Below are 11,773 nucleotides of genomic sequence, written 5' to 3'. Positions count from 1 at the left end.
GCTAGCAACGTGCTAAAACACATTTGTAATGTGATAAAACATGCTAGTGACATGGTTAAACATGTTAGAAACATGGTAATTCATGTTAGCAACATTATAACAATGCTAACAATATGTTAACAACGTGATAACACCACGTTAATCATGCTATCAAACATGCTAAAACATTCTAGGAGTGTGTTAATTAATGGTAACAACATGGTAGCAATGTGTTTTAGCAACGTGTTAAACAAATGCTAAATCATGCTAGAAACAATTTGTTAAAACATGTTGGCAATGTGCTTAAGCATGTTAGCAATGTGTAACAACATGCTAAAACATGTTAGAAATATGTTAACAACATGCTAATCATGCTAGCAAGATACTAGCAACATGTTATCAACATGCTAATCATGTTAGCAACATGTTAAAACATGCTAATCATGTTAGCAATATGTTAAAACATGCTAGCAATGTGTTAAATCATGCTAACAACATGCTAATTCATGTTAATAACATTAAAATGCTGTCAACATGTTAATTCATGTTAGCAATGTGCTAAACATGTTAGAAACATGGTAATTCATGTTAGCAACATGTTGAATCATGTTAGCAACATGATAATAATGCTAACAATATGTTAACAACATGATAACCACAGTAATCATGCTAGCAAAACATGCTAAAACATGCTAGGAGTGTGTTAATTATTGGTAACAACATGGTAGTAACATGTTTTAGCAATGTATTAAAACATGCTAAATCATGCTAGAAAAATGCTAGCAACATGCTAATTCATGCTAACAATGTGTTAAAACATGCTGGTAATGTGCTTAAGCATGTTAGCAATGTGTTACAACATGTTAAAACATGTTAGAAACATGTTAACAACATGCTAATTATGCTAGCAAGATACTAGCAACATGTTAGCAAACATGCTAATCATGTTAGCAAAATGTTAAAACATGCTAACAACATGCTAATTCATGTTAATAACATTAAAATGCTACCAACGTGTTAATTCATGTTAGCAATGTGTTAAACATGCTAGTAACATGCTAATTCATGTTAGCAACATGCTAAAACATGTTAGTAATTTGATAAAACATGCTATTAACATGCAAATTCATGTTAGCAACGTGCTATAACATGTTAGCAACTTGTTTAAACATGTTAGCAACTTGTTTAAACATGCTAATTCATGTTAGAAATGTGTTAAAACATGCTAGCGACACATTAATTAAGGTCACCAGATGTCGCGTTTTTTTCGGGACAGTCCCGTATTTCAGCTCTATTTTTAGTGTCCTGACTTCGAATCATGTTTTGTCCCGTATTTCTTATTTCCTAAATTGTCTTTGCTAGGTGATCATAAAAGCGAGTAGTAGTCTTCTGTCATGCGCGAATAGCCTAATCAAAGCTAGCCAATCTTGTCATAGTATATTTTGGAGAACATAACTACCATCCCATCAGAATTTGTTATCAATTAACTTCCAGTTAATGAAGGCGGGATATTAGAGAGCGTGCTGAGCAGATGCAGATGAAGTCAGACATGAGAATGAAGAGTGCGTGTATATTTAACAAGGATCTTCAGAAAGTTATCAAGTTATTATGTTGTGAAAAGAAAAACGCAATGTGGTATCACGCTTGAGAAATCTGGTCATCCTAATGTTAATTTATGTTAGCATTGAGCTAAAAAATGCTAGCAGCACGCTAAATCAAGATAACAATGTGTTAATACATGCTAGTAAGATGTTAATTCATGTTAACAATGTACTAAAACATGTTAGTAACATGCTAATTCATGTTAGCAACATGTTAAAACGTAATGTGATAAAACATGTTAGTGACATGGTAAAACAGTAGCAACATGCTATTAATGTTAGCAATGTGTTAGTAACATGCTAGTAACATGTTAATTCATGTTAACAACGTGGTAAAACATGCTACCAATGTGCTAAAATAGCAACTTGTTAATTAATTCTAGCAATGTATTAAAATCTGCTACAAACATGCTAGCAAAATGTAAAATAATGCTAGTCACATGCTAAGACATGCTAACAACATGATAAACATGCTAGGAAACTTATAAAACTTTCAGACAAAGCTTTGTCAAGCCAACATAAAAGTTTGTCTCAATGAACTTTACTTTCTACTTAATCTTTGTTATTCTTTATACTCGAACTCTGTAAGGTCACCATCATTTTCTGTCACACTTAATATCAGATAAAATATCCAATTTGTTTATATCTATATTCAAGCAGTTTTGGCACTGAAACTAGTGCCTCTCTAACACATGAGAAAATACTGACAACAATATAAAAGGTTAAAAATAAACCATGAACATGGAAGCTCAGTCAAAGTTTCACCAATGTAAGAATAAATCAACACCTTATAAAGAAAGATAATATATTGCAAATTAATAAAGAAATTTAGTGTCATTTTTTTATTTCTGTAGCAGGCCTATGTCTGACTGGATTAAACAATGTACAATGATATATTTTTATCTGTTTACACTTCATCAGATCGAAAGGCATGTCACTGCAGCTGTCAGTCAAAATTTGTGCAGTGACGCCCTCTGCTGGATCGCACTGGCACATGCGCAGTGAGGCGCCTCGCGCTCCTCCTTTCAGAGTCAGCAGCGTTTCTCCTCACTTCAGTTTGTCAAATAAAACACACGATTACTCTTATTTATCATCAGTATGATTTCATTACCGTGTCGTTTGAGGTTCGGAAGGGTTTGTGATCATCTTGACGTGTTTGTTCAGTTCTGTGGACGCGTTTTCAGTCAGTGACGTACATTTGATTCTCTTCGTGTCTTGAAATAAAATCAGGCGATTGTGTTGATCATTGATTAAAAATAGACGTAAGTATTTTTGTCGTGTTGTTTATTGTTTTTTACACATATACAGCGAAGTAAAGTTGGATGACATGCGTGTTTAGGCCTGTTTGTTTTATTAAAATGTTCAAGTTCAGTGACTCACGGGAACTAAATGAAGTTCATAGAAGCTCATAATGTGTTAAATGTGCAGTTCACATGTTTAAATCAGTCACATTATATTAAAAGCCTGTTTAACATCTGTTTAAGGTCAAAGGTTGTGACATCATGGAGGCAGTTCTGGAGAGGCTTCAGTCACTGACCTCAGATCAGCTGAGGGAGGAGATCACCGGCGCCGGACTCAAATGTGGCCCGATAACAGCCACCACCAGGAGCATCTTTGAGAAGAAGTTGGCTCGAGCTCTTCTGGAGAGCCAGACGGACGCCACTGATGAGGTGCATTCTGGGAGCTCACATCCTGTGGAAGAGCTTCAGCAGCCAATCAGTGAGAATGACAACAGAGAAGAAACCAATCATGACGCTCAAACCCCAGAGACAGAGACGTCCTCGGAAAGTCCGTCTGTTTATTACGGCGTGTGTCCTCAGCCGGACGACCCTTCGGTTGAAAATGGTCTGTGTTTAATCGTCTTTTATTGTTTTGGGGCTCTGCTAGAACAGGTTAATCATAACCAGTGTTGTTGCTGTGATCAATTACAGGCTCGCCGCATGTGTACGTGGACAAGATGAAGGCGCTGAAGGCTGTGATGAAGCTGAAAGGCGCTCGATTCAAAGCCTTCGCCTCTAAAGAAGACGCGGAGAACTTTGCTAAAGGTTCATGTGAAGGAGGCGCGTCGCCCCACAAACCCTCTCCAGAGAAACCCGGCGCTGTGTCCATCACCGGTGAGCCCTTAGAGGATTAGTTCACTTCTGAATTAAAATGTCCCGATAATTTACTCTCCTCCATGTCATCCAAGATGTTCATGTCTTTCTTTCTTCAGTGGAAAAGAAATGAAGGTTTTTAAGGAAAACATTCCAGGATTTTTCTCCATATAGTGGACTTCACTGGGGTTCAACGGGTTGAAGGTCCAAATGTCAGTTTCAGCTTCAAAGAGCTCTACATGATCCCAGACGAGGAATAAGAGTCTTATCTAGAGAAACCATCGGCCATTTTCTAAAAAAAATAAACATTTATATACTTTTTAACCACAAATGCTCATCTTGCACTGCTCTGTGATGCTCCACACATTACGTAATCATGTTGGAAAGGTCACGTGTGACGTAGTTGGAAGTACTGCGGTAGTGGTACTTTTCTCCTCCAACTTCAATATTGTCCGACATCATTGTTTTACCTTTTTTTGTAAAGGCTGTTTGACTTAATCTTTGACATTCACTTTGTAAACACTGGATCGGTACTTCTGCCTACGTCACGTGACCTTTCCAACATGATTACGTAATGCGTGGAGCATCACAGAGCAGTGCAAGACGAGCATTTGTGGTTAAAAAGTATATAATTTTTATTTTTTTTAGAAAATGTCAGATGGTTTCTCTAGATAAGACTCTTATTCCTCGTCTGGGATCATGTAGAGCTCTTTGAAGCTGCACTGAAACTGACATTTGGACCTTCAACCCGTTGAACCCCAGTGAAGTCCACTATATGGAGAAAAATCCTGGAATGTTTTCCTTAAAAACCTTCATTTCTTTTCCACTGAAGAAAGAAAGACATGAACATCTTGGATGACATGGAGGAGAGTAAATTATCAGGACATTTTAATACAGAAGTGAACTAATGCTTTAAAATCCGCAATGGGAAAGAGGACGTGGGTTTTGAGCATCATGTGTTTTTGTGCAGAGTGGCTGCTGAGCGCAGAAGCTGTGAATGCAGAGAAGGCCAATGAGTTCAAGAGTCCACGAACACAAGATCTGACGGCGAAGCTCCGCAAAACCGTGGAGAGAGGAGATGAGGAGGCTTTCAGAGAGCTCGTCTGGGGAAATCCAAGATATCTCATTGGATCCGGTGACAATCCGACTATTGTGCAGGTGGGGTTTCGTTTTTGAACGTCTCTTCTGCTACCCAAGGCTGCATTTATTTGAGCGAAATACAGTAAAAATAGTGAAATATTATTTTAATGTAAATCAGCTGTTTTCTATGTGAATATATAGTAAAGCGTAATTTATTCCTGTGATCAAAGCTGAATTTTCAGCATCATTACTCCAGTCTTCAGTGTCACATGATCCTTCAGAAATCATTCTAATATGATGATTTGCTGCTCAAGAAACATTTATGATAATCAATCACAAGTCATATTCTTGTGGAAACCGTGATAAATGATAATTAACCTACACAGAACGAAAACCAAAGCCCAGGAATGAAGCTCTAAACGAGTTGTCTCTGCACTGTTTCTGAACTCCCTGAAACGCCTCCACTGTAGTCTCGAGTTTTCTTCCGGGAACAAACGCATCACAATATTTTAATCATTCATACGCATGTGTGTCCCTTTAAATGCAAATGAGCTGCTGCTCCCGCCCCCTTTCCAGAAGAGGGCAGAGCTTTAACAGCTCACGCTTCGGTCGCTCAACAACAACAAAGCTGGAGAATCTCACGCAGCCAAAATGAAGACGGTGTTCAGCCTTACATTGTTCAAACCGGAGTCGACACTGATGGAGAGACTCAGGAAGAAGTTACAACTTTTAGACGTTTCTGAATGGTTAGTGGATAAATTTATGTAGTTGCTGTGGAGTTGATTCAACTCATCCACTAGCATGTGCCGTCATGTTAATCTTTTGTGTTGAATTGACCCTCGTTTGTGAAGCAGTCCGGCGTAAAATGACGGCATGACAACAACACTCTACTACAACAACTCTTCCTCTTCTCTAAAGCAGCCCAACATGGCCCCGCCCCCTTTGTTGTGTGTTCTCGTGGGCGGGGTTTATGTAAATTTTAGGGTTAGTGATGTCACCAACACAGGAAGAAGCTCGTTGTAGTCCCTACCAGCCGTTTGTTGCGATTTCTGTAAAAGAAAATATCTCTCTTTGCATTGAACTTTGAGCGTCGTAACTTTGTTGTTGTTTATGATCAAACAGCAACATTACACACTAACTAAAGTTAAAAAAAGTGACGTCATAATCAAGCATCAAGTACAGTTTGGTTGATTTGTCCAGGAGGGATGCAGATACAATGTCTTACACGTCGCAGCAAAAGAAAACCAGCCGGGAATCGCTCGGCTTCTCCTGGAAACGCTGGAGGATCCAGAGTTCATGCGCCTCATGTATCCTCATGATCAGGAGCTCATGCTGCAGCAGCGCATCCGATACATCGTCGATCTGTATCTCAACACGCCTGACAAAGCCGGTGAGTAGCGTACACACACACACACACACACACACACACACACACACACACACACACAGGACGGTCTCGATCTGAGATGTGATGTTCCTCACAGAGCAACGAGACGCCGCTGCACTTCGCCTGCAAGTTTGGATGTCCGGAGGTGGTGGATGTTCTGTGTTCACATCCGAGCATCGACAAACACTGCAGGAACAAATACGACCAGAAACCGTCCAGTGTAAGAAACCGCAGCCATATTAGAGTGAAACACGTTTAATGTGTGAAGTAACCGCTCGTGTTCATTCGACAGGTGATCTGTGAGCGGAAAAACAAAAGCAAGGAAGTGAAGCAGAAGATCATGGAATATTTGGAAGGTCCTGTTTCCGTCGGGACGCTCTAGTTTTGTCTGTGTTCGAGGATGTAGTTTCACTGCTGGGTTTTGTCTTTTTCTCACAGACAGATTTTATGTGCCGTTGTTGCGGGCAGATGACAACACGCTGCCTCCGGTGATCGGCGCTCCCTGGTGTCCTGGTTCACTGGAGTCCTGCGATCGGTTTTATGGGCCGGACAGGATGATGGACAGTCCCAAAAACCCAATAAAGTCCATCAAGGCTTTTGTTGGGCCTCTGAATTCATCAAAGGTACTTTATACACTCCCTGTCAAAAGTTTGGAAACATTACAATTGTTTAATGTTTCTGAAAGAGTCTCTTCTGCTCACCAGAGCTGCATTTATTTGATCAAAAATACAGTAAAAATAGTGAAATATTTTTGCAATGTAAAACAGCTGTTTTCTATGTGAATATATAGTAAAGTGTGATTTATTCCTGTGATCAAAGCTGAATTTTCAGCATCATTACTCCAGTCTTCAGTGTCACATGATCCTTCAGAAATCATTCTAATATGATGATTTAATAATAATAATAATTATTATTATTATTATTATTATAATTATTACAAACAAGCGTAATAAAAAATAATTATTATTATATTTTTTACTCATTAAAATGATTGTAAATACAATTTCTGTGGGCACGCAAATAATAATAATAAAATACTATCTAATAATATTATTTTTAGTAATAAGACTTAAAATTAATAACATTTTTTTTATTTTATTATTATTATTATTAAAACAAGCATTAATATTATATTTAGTATCTTTAAAAAAATTAAAAACTAATTTATTTTTACAAAATGTGTTTGCCCATACATTTGAATAATAATTACAATAATTTTAATAATAATAATAATAACTATTATTATTATTACAAACATGCTTAATAATGAATTACTATTATTATTATTATTATATATTTTACTTAAATTATTATTATTAAAATTATTGTAATTACAATTTCTGTGGACACACAAATTATTATAATACTACTACTTTTAATAATAACACTTGAAATTAATAACATTTTTATTTTACTATTATTATTATTATTATTATGATTGGTAATAATAATAGTAATAATACTAATACTAACTAATACTAAAAACGTATTATTATATTTATTATTATAACAATTTTAACATTTAATTTATAAAACATTTATTATTTACCGGTTTTATCATTTTTATCATTTATTTTATTGTTATTATTAGTAGTAATTATAACATTATTATCACAAACAAGCTTAATAATAAAATATTATTATATTTTAAAAAATAATTATTGTTATTAACAATTTTTTATAATTACAGTTTCTGTTAGCACACAAATTGTAACAATATTTTTTAAATAATTTTTAAAATTAATAACATTCACTTTATTATTATTATTATCATTATTATTATTAATAGTAGTCATAATAATAATAGTAATAATAATGTATTTTTATAAAATGTCTTTCAGGGCGACAAAGAGAGACAAGAAACAACAAACATATTCAAATATGTCAAACAAATACATAATCCAATCAAGCAAAACATGAACAGATGTGCGTGAGATCTTGATGTTCAGGTAAATCAATCTTTTCCTGCAGGCAGAGGAGTTTCACAGACTGTGGAAAACGCCGCCGCGGGATCGAGCCGGATACTTCCGTCACATTCTGAAGTCCGATTCGGAGAGGGGAGCAGAGCGAGTCGGCAGGTCAGCTGATCGTGAGACTCTTTTGTTTAACACTAAACTGCATTACTCATATAATCGATCCGTCCACAGAGAGCTGGCTCATGAGATGGGATACCCATGGGCAGAATTCTGGGATTTCCTCAACTGCTTCGTTGACTTGTCCAGCAGGGAGGGGCTGAAGATGCTGGACGAGCATTTGAGGATCACAGAAGACAGCTGTAGGTCGTTTCTTAATTCACTAGAAGAAGAGGAGGCTGAAGAATCCCGAGCGTTCCCGGTCTGTGACCTGATGCAGGAGTTTGATAAGGTTCTGCTCTCCGCCGATCACTTGAACAGAACCGCTGACTCCGGCTGGCAGAGCGATGACGATGGATCCAGCTGCAGCTCAGAGGAGTATTTCACAGCCGACGAGGACGCTGATAACGAGACGTCTTCACCCTGGAGCGACGGACGCTTGGATCTGAACGCCTCGGGCTCCTCCAGCTCATCGTTTAAATCCACACACAGCACGACGGATCACGACACTGGCCCAGTGGACCGCCACAGATCTGATGTTTTTATCCAAGGGTGAGCTATAACATACTGCTTGACAAATGCATATCAAAACATACAGCTCTTTATTAATTCTAGTGCCTTTATTTTGGCTAGTGATTCACCCACCAAACTGGACAGTGAGGTTCTTCTAGCGCTGAATGACGTGGAGATCGACCCGCTGTCACACCACAACGTCATGAGGTGGAAGAACAAGATTTTATCCTATTCTTCATCGCAAAGACAAAGGTAGTGATTATTCCTGCACAAGAGGTTTTCAAACGGGGAGAAAAACAGTGTGAAAAATGCAAAAATTAATAATTAGAAAATTAGAATAAACTAAAGAAATATATTTCATTAAAATAAAAAATGGATTAAAATAAAATAAATTTTTTAAAAATAAATAAAATTTGATGTAAATGAAAAATAAATATTTAACTAAATAAACAAAAACATTGAATTAAGACAAATAAAACATGATTAAAGTAAATACATTTGATTAGAATAAATAAATAAAATTTGATTTCAATAAATAATAATGCTAAAATAATAATAAATATCTAACAGTACAGTATGATAGTCAGTAGAAAAGAATGCAATAAAATAATGTAATAGAAATTAAATAAATAAGATTTTATTAAAATGAAAAAATTAATTTTATTAAATAAATAATAAATATGATTAAAATAAATAAAAAACATGATTTAAATAAACATTTGATTAAAATAAAAAAATTGATTAAAATAATTTATTAAAATAGCTTAATAAATATTATTACAATAAATAAATTGATTAAAATAAATATAATTTGATGTTACTAATTAAATACCTAAATAAACAAAAGCATTTGATTAAAATTAATAAATAAAATTTGATTTAATATCTATATTTAATAGTTTTTGTATAAAAAAAATAAATAAATAAAACATAATTTAAATAAATTTCATTAAAATAAAAAATAATAAATAAATAAAAAGAAATTATTTTCAGCAAAATAATAAAATAATAAATTAATACATTTGATTAAAATAAATAAAACATGATTTGAATAATAAAAAACTACTAATATAAATAGAAGTTAATTCAAATAAATTTATGAAATTTGATGTGAAATAAACAAAAGCATTTGATTAAGATGAATAAATAAAATAATATAATAATAATATTTATTTAAATGAATAAGTAGATTAAAAATAAATAAATATTTCATTGATATTTAATTAATTTAAATTTATTTTTAATGATTTAAATAAACAGTCTAAAAAACAGTACAGTACTATAGTGAGAAGAAAAGAATGCAGTGATGTAACGTAATAGAAACTAAATATTTATAATTATTTTAATTCCACTCATGTGGGAAATGAGCTGGTCAAATGAACTGGGCTTTCGTTCATCTCATTCAGAATCCAAATGTTTTGCATTCTTGATATTTAATCATATTATATAAGTTGCAGCATGTTTCAACAAAACATGACTTATATTCTGTAAAATAAGGTAAATGTACTGCATTTGTATTGTGTTACAGTGAAATAAAATGTTGTGTGATTTCCAGCTGGCCGTCAGCTTCACAGATGAGCAGAGACGCTGAGAGCCGGAGTTCAACGGCCTGTACACCGAACCGGTTAACCGTCTCACCCAAGTTCAGAAGCCCCGGTCACTTTATCCCTGGACAGTTTATGTTCAGCCCGCCGAGCAAGTCCTACAGTCGCCTTTAACTGAGGTTCACTTCCATAAACACCGAGATCTTCAGCAGATGCTGTCATACTTTACAAGCTCTTACATTTACATTTCATAACACTACGTTTTATTACTTCCAAAACAGTAATACAAGTTTTACTTAAGAATATGTTTTTTTATTTTTGCACAGCAATTGGGTTGCCTTTATCATGCTGGGAAAATGGTGCAATTATTAATGTTTGTGGACCTTGCGTCTGAAGTATGATGCATATGTAATATATAATTATAATGTATTGAACTGTGTTTCCTTGTTACATAAAGACTTGTTATAAAAACAGTTGGGTTATATTCGGTGTGTTTTCTGAGTCCACATGAAGGAGATCCGTGTGCAAATATTGCAGTATTAATCACTTCAACACTGTTTATTCTCTGCTCCAGCAGATGGCGCCAGTGAAGGACTCTTTAGCTGTAAACAGGGTTTATTATTGTAATATTCTTCTCAGACAACATTATCACACACAAACATGACTTCTTAAATGAAGTTGTATTTTATAAATGTTTCAAAATGTAAAAAATAAATTTGATTTGATTAAAATAACGTGTTAAAAATAAGTATTTAAATTAATAAATTTGATTTATTAATTTAAAATTAATAGATATTAATTAAAATAAATAAAATGTAATGTAAATAGATAACTAAGTAAACAAAAACATTTGATTAAAATAAATATTTTATAAATTGTTAGTGATTACCAGCAATGTGTGTTGCCGGTTTATTTCTGCACACAAGAAACAAGCTGTCAAATTGATCTTAAACTTTGCCCCGCCCACTGTAAGCCACACCCACTGCCCCATCATGGCACTCCCATTTAGCAGCCCCCTGTTCTCTGTTTTCTGCCCACTCACTGGCCATGTACTGCCCTGTGTAAGCCACACCCACTGCCCCTTCATGTCCCACCCACTCATCAACCCCTGTATCACCTTTTGTAAGCCACACCCACTGCCCCACATGCCCCGCCCTCTCAGCAGCCCCCTCTACCACCCTCTGTAAGCCACACCCACTGCCCAACCCTCTCAGCAGCCCCCTCTACCGCCCTCTATAAGCCACACCCACTGCCCCTTCATGTCCCACCCACTCATCAGCCCCTATACTGCCCTCTATAAGCCACACCCACTGCTCCTCATGCCCCGCCCTCTCAGCAGCCCCTCTACCACCCTCTATAAGCCACACCCACTGCCCAACCCTCTCAGCAGCCCCTCTACCACCCTCTGTAAGCCACACCCACTGCCCAACCCTCTCAGCAGCCCCCTCTACCGCCCTCTATAAGCCACACCCACTGCTCCTCATGCCCCGCCCTCTCAGCAGCC

At 35.9% G+C, this 11,773-nt stretch overlaps 1 protein-coding gene across 1 annotated transcript; it reads left to right on the top strand.

The window, feature by feature from the left end:
* Positions 1-2,567: 2,567 nt before the first annotated feature.
* On the top strand, positions 2,568-10,742 carry LOC127521943 (ankyrin repeat and LEM domain-containing protein 2). The gene is made up of 12 exons (XM_051911453.1): positions 2,568-2,842; positions 3,065-3,425; positions 3,512-3,694; positions 4,644-4,831; positions 5,954-6,142; positions 6,238-6,360; positions 6,433-6,496; positions 6,579-6,763; positions 8,112-8,218; positions 8,288-8,764; positions 8,846-8,977; positions 10,281-10,742. Exons 2-12 carry the CDS (start codon positions 3,083-3,085, stop codon positions 10,441-10,443), a joined length of 2,154 nt encoding a protein of 717 aa, XP_051767413.1. The 5' UTR covers positions 2,568-2,842; positions 3,065-3,082; the 3' UTR covers positions 10,444-10,742.
* The last annotated feature ends 1,031 nt before the right edge of the window (positions 10,743-11,773 follow it).

The sequence above is a fragment of the Ctenopharyngodon idella genome, chromosome 10, assembly GCF_019924925.1.
Source record: "Ctenopharyngodon idella isolate HZGC_01 chromosome 10, HZGC01, whole genome shotgun sequence".
In the NCBI taxonomy this organism is placed as follows: Eukaryota; Metazoa; Chordata; class Actinopteri; order Cypriniformes; family Xenocyprididae; genus Ctenopharyngodon; species Ctenopharyngodon idella.
Note: the sequence above shows the minus strand (reverse complement) of the source record. Positions and strands in the feature narration are given on the sequence as shown.